The sequence below is a fragment of the Aedes aegypti genome, chromosome 1 (assembly GCF_002204515.2).
Source record: "Aedes aegypti strain LVP_AGWG chromosome 1, AaegL5.0 Primary Assembly, whole genome shotgun sequence".
NCBI lineage: Eukaryota > Metazoa > Arthropoda > Insecta > Diptera > Culicidae > Aedes > Aedes aegypti.
The window spans coordinates 81,717,097-81,730,125 of NC_035107.1; the positions used below are offsets into that span (position 1 = coordinate 81,717,097).

General features: G+C 37.3%; 1 protein-coding gene across 1 annotated transcript in view; it reads left to right on the forward strand.

The window, feature by feature from the left end:
• LOC23687488 (metabotropic glutamate receptor 1) overlaps positions 1-13,029 on the forward strand; it is an 85,952-nt gene that overhangs the window by 12,025 nt on the left and 60,898 nt on the right. Inside the window, exons 2-4 of the mRNA XM_021841098.1 lie at positions 9,299-9,577; positions 9,634-9,940; positions 10,011-10,090. Of these exons, the coding sequence (XP_021696790.1) occupies positions 9,299-9,577; positions 9,634-9,940; positions 10,011-10,090 (666 nt within the window). The remainder of the gene's footprint in view (positions 1-9,298; positions 9,578-9,633; positions 9,941-10,010; positions 10,091-13,029) is intronic.

A 13,029-nucleotide genomic window follows, 5' to 3' on the forward strand; every position in this document is an offset into this window, starting at 1 on the left:
ACTCTCCTCTACCTCCTCGATATGAGAGAAATAGCAATAAGAACTATAAATAAATTCTGTAAATGATACTCGGCATAGTAGTGGCCAAGTGCACGGAGTGCCTAACAAATAAAAGTAAGGAAAAATAAAAGCACAAAATATCAATACCTTCATGAAAGGCATACTTCATACACGCCGTAAACTTATGTTTGCCGAAAAATAAACACTAATTTTTCATCGAAAAAATGCCCAAAACAGGGTTAATTGTAATACACTCAAAAATAGCAGTTTTTCGCAAAACTAAGCGGAAATGTAAAATTTTTGTGTCATTTTTCGCACGATCAGGCAAATTTTGCTAAATTTGAAGATAATATATGGATTTTAGGCAATTTGAAAATTTTTCCATGAGTTTATACATGGGTCGAACTTTTGCCCCGCAGATTCGAACTTTTGCCAAAAATAAAAAACTTGGTCAAAAATTGTTTCCAAGCATTTATGCAAAAACTAATACACGTCAAAGCATCCTTATGATAGGCCTAGAAACGCTCTTACATAAAATATTGAAAAACATGTTAGCTTCATTTGGTTCCATGCATCGAAAGTTTGACCAAATATTACAATATTTAGGTCGAAAAACAACAATTAGCCATAACTTTTCCAAATCTCAATGGATTTTCATGATATTTGTAGTGAAAGTCTCTTATTTGAATAGCATTCGAACCACCATGACATTTATAAGTTTTGTTTTGAATTGAGCTAGAAATCTTAAAAAGAAACTCTTGCCCCACTCGAACTTTTGCCTCACTTTACTCTAAGTGGTACGATTGACGGAATCGACGTTTGGTCGAATTTACTTTTCTTTAAATGGGCAATAGGTTGTTCTCTTTTTCAAAATGTTAAAACAATTATTGCCTGTAAATATGCCAAAGGAGTAAGCCAAAGGGATATCATTAATCATAAGGCTGTATTCATGTGGAGATCCATAGCGAATTCCTTTTAAGTTTTATTGATTGGAAACGCTGAATAATTAGTAGATTTTTTTTTGATGAAAATCAAAAATTCTTCGAAGTTCACAACAGATTCTTGGTAACATTGTAGCCAAAACCTTTTTAGGATTCTTGTTGAATTTCTGATTATGTTCGAAACAAAGTTCTAATGGATTCCTTGTTAGTTTCCTTCTCATGAAGATTGAGACGTCGCACGGTATGTTTTGGACAAGAAAAGGAAATGTCCCCAAACTGGCCCTGGCGGGACCGGCTACGATGTTCCGGAACGTTCCAATTTAAAAATTATGTTGAAATGATGACAATCGATCATTATGTCCCAAATTCAGCACCCACGTGACCCCAGTACAACCCGGAATATCTCCAACATGGTTCCGAATTCAGCATTGTTTATTTATGACAAATAACTGAAACCTTTTTAAAGTAAACTGACGGTGGTTTCAAAAAAATCGGATGGAAATTGACGAAATGGCAACTATTTGAAAATGCCTTGTCGGAGGTCGGTAATATAAAGCTTAATTACATTTATGAACATTCAACTTCTTAAAAACATTGTTGTTTCTTCTATGCGGCCAGATACCATAATTTAAAAAAGACGTTAATGCCTCCAGTGGACGATTTACCCTTTGAAGGACGCACCACGCTAGACAACGGACTAGCATGCCACACCCAGAGGTACAGTCGAAATACATTTCTGACGAAAAGTTTTCCGGACTGAAGCGGGAATCGAACCCACACTCCTTGACTAGATGCGGCTAAATGCTTGGTAATACTAACCACAAGGCCAAGAAGCCCACTTATCAAAAATTGCCGTCTTAATATTATTATTACAAACTTCGTTGATTTGCATTCTTCGGCTCCTAAGTACTGATTTATGTAACGAATACAGTATAAAATTGCGAAAATGTTTTATGGTTTTTTTAATGAAAACTAAACAAAATTGTTATTTATTAATTGTATTATTTAATCTGTTAAGATATTTGTTTGCTCTTTTTAACTGTTACATTATTCTTACTAGAGAAGCAAACCTCTAAATTTTATAATGCAGTTATCGAGTTTAATGTCTTTGTCATGAAAACTTTTATAACATCAACGATGGGGCGACATTCTTCATAGGCCTTATCTCGAACATTCGCCCATGTCAAATGATAGATTAGACTTTGTTGAGATCTGGTTTCGGATTATTTGCAATAGTTATTTGTATTGAACTTTACTCTTTTAGCGATAATGACTGGTATTTTGTGAACTAATTTTTGGATTTTGGCTTGCAGTCACAATCAAAAGCAATGATAATTTTAATTCATCATTAATAATACTCTTTTAACTACTTTATTAATCAAGTTTGAAGTTAGCTTCCAGAATCAATAACGCTGGTCAAGGTTGTCTTTTATGTTGTTATGACATTAATGAATACCCCTTTTTCAAAGCTCCGAAGGGTCATCGTTAACCACATAATCTTCCAGACTAGCCGGACGGCAGCAGGCGTGTTTTGGCCGCGATCCTCATCCTGTGGAAGAGAATCATTTTCGGTTGGTAGAGTTGGTTCCCTTGAATGATCCGCTAGCTTCTACATTTTGAATGGTTACTCTGGCTGCTTTACCATCTCGAATTGCGTTGGACTGTAGGATGTAGACACCTCGTTCTCAGGAATCAAATTTTTCATTAGAACCTTATCTCCTTAATCCTTAACCCCTCTACCGGCAGCTTTGTTTTTTACCATCAACAAAATATTCAAATCGCGATAACTTTTTAGTTTCTTGATATTTTTGCATCATTTTTTCACAAGTTCAAAGAACACTTTAAGCTTTAGAATCTGGATCCGGAGATTTTTCAAAATTCCTTGGGGACCGACGCGTTACCCATAACTCACGGTAATTTCTCAGGCTACAAAATTTTTATCGTATTCAGATATTCACTCCTTGGAATGATACCATTAATGCGAGTATGTTGTGAAAAAATGAAGCAATTTGGTGCGGCCGTCTTTGTGTAACGAGCATTTATATTTCTGGTACCACACTGAACAAATAAAGATCTTGAAAACTCTGAAAAAACTCATATCGTAATTTTCAGATTTCACCAAGAATACAGAACCGATTTGTATGATTTTTTCAGAGTAGCTCCTTATTATTTGGCATTGTATAGTACACATTTTATTTTTTTGATAAATGGACCAAAATCAAAATGGTCATCAAAGACATTTTATATAGAGAATTTCGGTCTCCCAAGGATCATCGGAATATCCTCAAAACTGGATTACCAATGATTAATATCGACACGGATTCTTAAACTAGAAGAGTTTTTTGAGATCTTGTGAAATAATGGTGCAAAAATATCGAGAAACAAAAAAATTATAGCGATTCAAATATTATTTTAGCGATAAAAAATGAAGCTGCTGGTAGAGGGATTAATTTCTAATTCTGTAGCCTTCTTAGTAGCATTCTCCCTTTCACATGCTCTGTACTTGGAAGCGCAATCTTTGTCCCTAAACTCCTCGCTAAGTAGTGCAGTCTCAATGTCTTTCTACGATGGTATCTGGGGTCTTATCGTTCGACGCATCAACAGTTTGGTTGGAGTTCTTCCGGTTACCGAATATGGGGTAGATTAGCACATCATATGGTATTCTTCTAAGTCTCGTTTCTAGCCTCTCTTAAGGGCAGCAATGATTGTGCCTCTCTGCTTCCCCATTTTGTTGAGACTAGTATAAAACGGTAAAGTTGAAGGAAATATCCAATATCAGAACTCAAAAATGGCTTGCATTGTCGAGTGTAATAGTACAAGGAAATCCTAATCGTTGGAAAATTCACCGAAGTTGGTCAGCAGTATCTTTAGCTGTTATGAGTCGCATTATATCAACCTCTTTGTAGCGGCTGAAATAGTCAATAATTACCAATAAGTATTCACCATTCGGTAATGGATTCAGAAAGTCGATGATCACGTCTGTCCAAGCTTCTGATGGTAACGGTCTGTAGCGCATCGGTTCTGGTTTTTGAATATCCCTATGCATTCCAGGCCACCTGATTCTCCTTGGTGTTCTTCGTGTCCGAGTTGTAGTAGTGTTTTTTACGCAAACTTGTCGAAATTACCATTTTACTCTCACTCACAACTAGCTCTCCAAAAAATCCAAGTTTATTTTAAAACGGTTCAAATGGTTTAATCTCAATCTCAGCCCAAATTCCACTACGAAGGGCTTCTCTGACCAAAGTCAACTCTCGATCGGTGATTGTTGCGTTTTCGATCTGTATCTGTATACGGAGACGGAATTCAACTCAATTTTGGGTTGTTTCAACGCAATTCCGTAGTTGAGCCCAATAACTCAATTTTGGCTAAATTTCCAAGGTCCCCACTTGGTAGTTTGCCTTTAACTCCATTAGAAAAACATACTCATTTTTGGGTTGATTTAACGCAAAATTGAGTTCTTTCGACCCAAACGTAAGAAAAGTTGCATTTACCCAAATTTGGCTTATTGGGCCAAAGTACCCCCATTGGGTAGATGCAGCTCTCTCTTTTTTTGACAACATTCGTGTGGGAGAAAGAGAAAACCGAGAGATTTTGGGTTGAAACTATAATCGATATACTTAATTTTGGGTAGAGTAAACTCAAAAAATAGGTAAACATATTTCTCCGTGTACAGATTACAGATTTTGTGGGAATATACAGATATACAGATTCTGTATGCAGAATTTGGCCAAAATTATACACATTTTTGAGAAAAATGAAAATTTGTATTTTTGAAAACCTTAAAATTTTAGCTTTGATGTGTCGATTCCGCAATGTAGTTACAAATGGTTGGTATTTTAATGAATTTCTTGCATAATGTTAACTTCTTTCTTAATTTTGATGCATACAGATTTAATATACAGATATTTTGTTCTAGGATACAGAAATACAGATAATTGAAGTACAATATACAGATTTAAATGTGGCAACCCTGCTTTCGATCTTGCTAATATTAATATGAGTAGATTCCAGAATAGCAAGGATAAGAAACTTCTCGTCGTTATCAGTGCATGCTTGTTCAACAACATGATGATCAGTTAACCTGGAGAACGAATATACTATAACCAGCTTTTTACGCTAGCGTTCATTCACAAATTTCATAACGCTAAAAATGGTCATTATTTACACCCACCCACCCCCTCGTAACGCATTTTGTGTGAATATTTTTCAAATTTTGTATGAACTGTAACATCTTGAGGACACCCACCCACCCCCTTCAGCGTTATGAAATTTGTGAATGGGCCCATGCCATAATTTTTGAATCACCCCTCATGAGCCTCTGTACGTGCCATAAATTATTTTGTTCTCATGACTTTTTCTGTGCGCCGTGTGTTGGTGCTGTCTCGCTCTATCTCACGGGCAACTTGAAAACAGAGCGCACAGTGAAAGTCAAACGTTTTATAGCATGCACAGGCTCATTGACGTTTCTTGCACACGCTATATTTTTTATGGCTGAATTAAAGTGAGCTTTGAGTGTAGAAAATTTGTTTTATAGGCATGAAAAGTCAAAAATATGCATTGTTACCGGGATATGAAAATAATAATGTTACTTTATGTTCTATTATTTTAAAATATTATCTATTCTAGATTAATGAAGAATAATCAACGACAGGGGCATATTCAAATACCAAAAGGTGGTCGTCCACTAAAAGACATTTCCACGCGAACCACGCAGAGTTATGACTAAATAATTTGAAGCATCTTCTAATCCAGATCAAGACTTTATCCTGGCCGCGTCCATTACAGTTCCCAACTGCTTCATTTTGACTTTGAATGTAAAATGATAGCTTGCATTTTTATGCCATTCTATGTTTTCATTTGTCTTATATAACGGTGAATTAAATTAACTCGAATCGAAAATTTTGATACATGAGTGGGGCACGCTTCTTTATGCTCCCCAGCAAAGTCTGGCCCGCAAATTCTCGGACTGAGTGAACTCAGTTTCCCAGTGGATAAGTCCTTAGGAATCAAATCTGTGCCTCTTATTCCCCATTCCCACAAAATATATTCCCTTCAATCCCCGAAAGGATCGAGGAGAATTGTCGTACTGTTTTGCATCGAATTACCAGACGCTACGAAAGCCGGACACCATGCACATTAACCCCTCTACCGGCAGCTTCATTTTTTACCGCAAAATCAATATTCAAATCGCTATAACTTTTTTGTTTTTCAATATTTTTGCACCATTTTTTCACAAGTTCTTAAACAACTCTTCTAATTTAAGGATCTGTGTTGATATATTATGGGTGATCTGGTTTTAAAGATATTCCGATATTCCTTGGGGGACCGACATTTTCCATATAAAATGCCTTTGGCGGCCATTTTGTTTTTGATCAATTTATCCAAAAAAATAAATTGTGGGCTATATAATGCTAGGTAATAAGGAGCTTCTCTAAAAAAATCATACAAATCGGTTCAGTATTCTTGGAGATATCTGAAAATTACGATATGATGTTTTTTGAAGTTTTTAAGATCTTTATTTGACCAGCGTGGTTCCAGAAACCTAAACGGTCATTACTCAAAGACGGCTGCACCTAATTGCTTCATTTTTTCACAACATACTCTCATTTATGTATTGTTCCGAAGAGTGAATATCCGAATACCATGAAAATTCTGTAGCCTGAGAAATTAACGGGGGGTTCTAGTTACGGGTCGGTCCCCCAAGGAATTTTGGAATATCTTCAAAACCAGATGACCAATAATCAATATCGACACAGATCCTTAAACAAGAAGAGTTTTTTGAGAGCTTGTGAAAAAATGGTGCAAAAATATTGAATAACAAAAAAGTTATAACGATTTGAATTTGAATGTTGTGGTAATAAAAGAAGCTGCCGGTAGAGGGGTTAAAAGCTTTTTCTGATAAATGAAAACATTTTAACCGAAATGTAAATATTTATTTTTACATTTACAATATGTTCATAAAAATGAGGATTTTTGTTAAGCGAAAAATAATGCTTAACTTTGACGAACAGTTTTTCTTAGGAGTTATTGGAAAAACTATGTAGTTATTCAACCAAAAACATTTTTTTAAATTTTATATTTTTATAACATTGTGGAATAATAGTTGAACGATACACAGGATACTGATTACGACTTTATCAATAAATGAAAATGATATAGCAAAAACAAAGTGTCCACTTTATAAAAAGAACAGTCCTAAACATATTTAAGAAAAAAAAACATCTCATTTCAGAGAGTCGTGATAAGCGGCTCTGTATTGCTGAAACATATGAGCCAATATTGAGTTGTATTAAGTTGTATCGAACCAAAAGAACAAATTTATTAATTAATAACTCTTACATGTTTGACTATTAATTTGTTATTCAATACCTACTCAATAACTTGTTGGACTCTAGAATTAGGAGATTGTTTTTTAAGTTGATGTTCATATAACTTTATGGTATTGATTTCTATATGGATGGGAAGAAGGTGATTTCTGGTATTTTGCCTCTTATAACCACCTTATGGAGAACATACTATAGTTTGTTAGTGATTGATTTCAATACCATGACATATTATTCTTTTGACATCTCTTTCTGTTCGGGCATCGCTGTGTCGGAAGGATGTGGCGGAAATAATAGAAGACTTACCCTCGCCGAGAAGGTGCAAATTGAATAGGTAGTTATTCAGTTAAGAGGAACTTGTTTTGCCGTTGCTTCTCCGAACGTAGAGGCCGTAAGCGACAATAAAGATCAACTACAGTATAGATAGCTAACTTGTTGAATAATCGTTAAAACGGTTGATTAATATTGAACGGTTCTGTAAGAACTTCCACTAAACGGAAAACCCTACCACCACAACTAACTGGTTGGGTATGTTTTGGGTATTCGATGGATGACCGTGCGTCTCCAAGATTTCCATTCATACGAAAAGCATGTCTTAAATGATAGATGTGTCTAGACGGTAGGTCTTTCTTTAGCTTTAGCACATGGACATCGAATGGAAAGTGTTGGCACTGAACGCAGGCTTTTGTTCCATGATGGATAAAAATTGTAATTTCTCTTCTTTTCACCATCAATTATTAAATTACGTTTGCACGACATTCATTATTTTACCATTATTCGGCACACATGATGTTTCTATCCACCTGAGGCTCCCTTTTTCTGAAAACAGCTAAAAAATGTACACCAATCTATGCATACCTTGGGAAAATAACTAGAAACGAGCTTTGATGTTGAGGAAAACGGAAAACCACTTTACGCAAATATGTGCCGCAGCCGGAAACCCTTTGCTCGTAAAGCAGAACAGAATTTTCCTTTTTGCGCGTAACGATTTCATTGGTTTCCGAAGGGTGCGGAAGATAACGGTGAATTTATACGAGATTTGAAGGGAGCCCAAACCATTGACAGGGAATCTGTTGTGAATCGTGGGCCTCATATTTGCGATGTCAATAGCCGTTGTGTGAGCAGATGTTTGTTAGAGAATAAAACATCGTAAACTGGCCCACATATCAAGATGGGCCTTCTTTTGTCGAGTGGTTAGAGTCCGCGGCTACAAAGCTGAGCCATGCTGAAGGTTTCTGGGTTCGTTTCTCTGTCGGTCCAGGATCTTTTAGTAATGGAAATTTCCTTGAAATCCCTGGGCATAAAGTATCATCATACCTGCCATATGATATATCTCAGGCATACCTCGAAAGATTCCTTCAGGAATTCCTGCAGAAATTTCTTCTAAAATTCCTCAGGGCTTTCTCGAGTAATGCTTCCAGGGATTTCTTCAGAAATCCTTTTTGAGATTTTTCTACAAATAGCAACAGGAATTCCTCCAAATCCTTTCAGAAATGATTTTTCCATGTATTCCTCCAAGAATTTCTTCAGGATTTCTTCAAAAATTTCTTTGGAGTATCCTATAGGGTGAACTTTTTATCGCAGCGTATTTTTAGACCAGTTCCAATAGTGCTCCATTCCGTTCTTCCACTGATTTTTCCAGAGATTCCTTCAAAGATTTCCAGAAATAACTTAATTGTGTTGTTCACACATTCACTGTTAAAAAATCTTCAACTTCTGTTCATTTCTCTCGTCGCTCGCTTGCGATTATATCCATCTTGTCATTTCATTACTTTCGTTACTCGTGAAAGGGAGTATAGGTATTGCATTCACCGAAAAAAGCCAATAAATTTTCATAACAATAATGTCATACGGTGATTAAACCTTATAAATGTACAATTAAATTGGCAAAGAAATCTAACTTCAGTTTGAATATCACTTTGGCAAATTAGGGGTATGCGAGATGAGGCGCGGAAAATCCAATAAGTAACGTGACTTTCGTATCAATCTCCGAAACTAATCTATGCATATATCTGACTTGTCTCTCTTCATCAGGTCCGGGAACACTACGGCATACAACGGGCGGAAGTCACGTTCAAGACGATTGACGAAATCAACCAGAACCCAAATCTGCTTCCCAACATCACCCTCGGCGTGGAAATCAGAGATTCCTGTTGGTACGCACCTGTTGCTTTACAGCAGAGTATCGAGCTGATTCGGGACTCCATATCACCCCCATCCGGCAGTAGCAACATAGCTTCCCCTAGAAAATTTCATCTGGAAAACGGTTCCACGGCTGGCATGTCCAGCTTTGTCAAACCGGACACATGTGTGGTGGGTATGGGGAACATTGTGATTGATTTTAACTAATTTCTCAAATCCTTCGCAAGGCACTGCATCAGAACGTATCTTTCGAGTTCAACAACGGTCCCACCAAGCCACCGAGCAAGTTTCGCCATACGTTGATAGGAGTTATCGGGCCCGGGTCCAGCTCTGTGGCACTTCAGGTGCAAAATTTGCTGCAGCTGTTTTCGATTCCGCAAATCGGTTACTCAACCACTTCGAAAGATCTCTCCGATAAGGCACGCTACAGCACCTTCATGCGAGTGGTCCCTTCGGACTACTACCAGGCCCAGGTGATGGTCGATGTGGTGCGGCAGTTCAACTGGACCTATGTGTCTGCCATCAATACTGACGGTGAGTGCTTGAGATGTTGATGGGTATACAAAATTGAAAATATTTACTTTGTCATGAATTATTCGATCAGAAAACTACGGTCAATCTGGAATTCAAGCATTTCGGGAACTGGCGGAGAGATACGGAGTTTGCATTGCCCGGGAGGATTCGGTGAGTTTAGCAACACTTAATACGATGAGCATGTATTGCATCAATAATAAATAATAATCTTTCAAATGGGACTAATTACGTGCGTGGATCCTTGAGCTTTTTATTCCAGGAAGAAAAATGACCATTGAATTCAACAATAATTATATGAATCTTTCTCGTGAGTAGAAAAAAAATTATTAAATCCTAGGCAACAAGTTGAAAGCGACTGTTTTCATGCCAATCATTACAACAAAGCTGACGAAGCTTCAAGATCATTGATTAGATCAACTTCTTTGGCGATTTCACATTTGATCAAAATTTATATCCTTTTCGGACCAGATCACTTAGACAGGTGTGACAAAAACTAGAACAAACTTCGAAACTTAACAGCCAGTGTAAACGTTCTATAATATCCCTATTTAAATATCAAAACGCTGTGAATCTGTCAGTTTTTTCTTTGCTTAAGTGAGCTTACTGGAAGAAAAATAAATTCTGGGCTGCCGTGAATCGCTAGTCAATCTGGATATCAGCTAGAAACTTCCGGAATAATTGTAAAATTAATGAAAGCTTCAAAAAATCTGCAAGTATTTCAAGTGTTTTCGATAAGCATTATTTCAGGAATCCCCCAAAATATATTATATTTTATGAATTACAGAAATAAAATCTAATCCTTTTTTAAGCATCAATGAAGGAATATCTTACAGAAATGTTTACAACAATTTGTCGGTGTTCAGACAGACTAAACCAAATGTTTTTCAATGATTTTAGGAATACGTACCCCAAGCGGAGTGCTTTGTGAAAGCCCAAACTGTCGTATTTCAGTGATTATGTGTCTCTTTCCCTTATTTTTCGAGGATGCGGTGTGTTGTGGGTTTGTCGTTGTGGAGTGCTCGTTTTGGTGAGAGGGGGTCAGATGAAAATTTGAGATCCGTACGTGGACGCTGGGTGATCCCCTAATGGCCCTAAAGGTATTAGGTGTAGATGACCCCCGTCCGCCAAATCAAGCTCGCTGCTCTAGTGAGCGCAGCATGAGTACAGGGTAACAAATTGATAATCAGCATCAAATTTTAAGTAAAATAATATTTTATACTGTGGATATTTTCATTACACTGCACGCTGACATAAAATTCAGAACTATAAAGGGATTGGTCAAGGTCCATACAAACATTTTGAATTTTTCATACAAAAGCTGTTACGTGGGGGAGGGAGGGGGTCTAAAATTAGCAAATTTTGCGTTACGTAATATTTGATTCATCCCAAAGAAAACAAACTTCTATGGTGATTATCAACGCGTGCAGGACAATTTGTTACTGGTGCCTTTGCGTACACTAGAGCAGCGAGCTCGATTTTGCGCACGGGGTCATCTACGCCTGATGTCTTCGAGGCCGTTGGGAGACCACTTTGTCCACGTACGGATTTCGGATTTTTACCTGATTTTTTTCTTACCAAAACGAGCACTTTACATTGACGAACTTGTAACGTTTCGCATTTTCGAGGAGTAAGGGGTGGCCTATTGCTTAGGCGTGTTGACGCTGAGATTGTGACTGTTTAGTCGAGGATGGATTACCAACTGGTGAGCTCGTTTCATGCTTGTTGTAACAAATTTGTACCATGACATGTATTTTTGATGTATTTGTCGAACAAACTATGAATGGTTGGGCACTTTAAGTGTTGACATAAGCGCTTATTCATGTTTTATAAAATTTTGAGATTTAGACCTTTGAATAGTTCGATGTTTAAGATGTCAACGCATTGATAAATAGCTTTTTAAACAGAGGCTACATGAATCGCATCACTTACCAAGGTGAATCATGATCATGTAGCTTTTAAGTCCTCCCACTAACAAAACTCCTTCCCTTGACAACCATGAAGATGCAGAGGTATACTCGGTCTTTAGTAACAATGGATGTCACACTAACATTCCTTCCCTCCCTCGATTACCGTAAGGACGTGGCCGGCGCTGTTATTGACATAACTAATTTCAGAGTCCTCGAAAATGTACATTGAAGATGGTATGCTACTCCCAAGCTACATCTGTTGATCCCTGTACAATTTCGATTATTCTGGTCAAACACGGAGTAGCAACTACGAATTGTACGGTCATCAATGCTCATGCTCATGCTTTAGGATTACGTACCCCAAGCGGTCGGAATGTCAAAATATTTGTGTTATTTGCTATAATAATGGAACTTATATGTTTGATGAAACATCTGTATCGAAATATCATCGGAAGAAAATTAGAATTTACGGAGTCCTTGGCTTATCTTTACAAGGCAAATATCGTCTAGTCCGGTCTGTCTGAACATCAACCCATTCAGCCAAGAACTTCTACAAAGTTTATTTCGGGGTTTCTGTAGGAATTGCTCAACATCATCAACCATCCAGGAATGCCTTGAGAAATCAAGGTAGGTAGGTATATACATTTAACGTACCTTTCAAAAGCCTCTCATCCTGTTTCGGCACGGAGGAGTACTCCTCAGAGACACCTCAAAAAAGTGTTAACCCCATATTTGCAGTTCATGCCGAAGGCCACTATTACTTGAGAAGTCAAGAACATCATCGGCTATCGCAAGCAGCACTATGCTCTACAGCGTAAAACAAGCAAGGTTTGTTTAAGATGCGTATACTCATACGTATACAAATCATTGACAATCCTACCCACTTCCCGCGCTACTGGTATTAAATGATGTGGTCACTCCAGAGCTCAAGGCACAGGATCCGCCAGGGCCTTCCTGCGAACATTTCTGTTTTATGTAGAATGTGTGACGTCTCAATCTTCATGAATTTGGAAGAACTTGTAAATAAATTAGGAATAAACTCGGTACCAACAGATCTGACCACTCCAGCGCACAAGTTCCTCCAAAATCTTTTTTGAAACATTTCCGTTATATGCACTAAACGGGCTAAGATTCATAAGTTTTGAAAAATATTCATGTAAACTTAGAATGAAATTCATACAA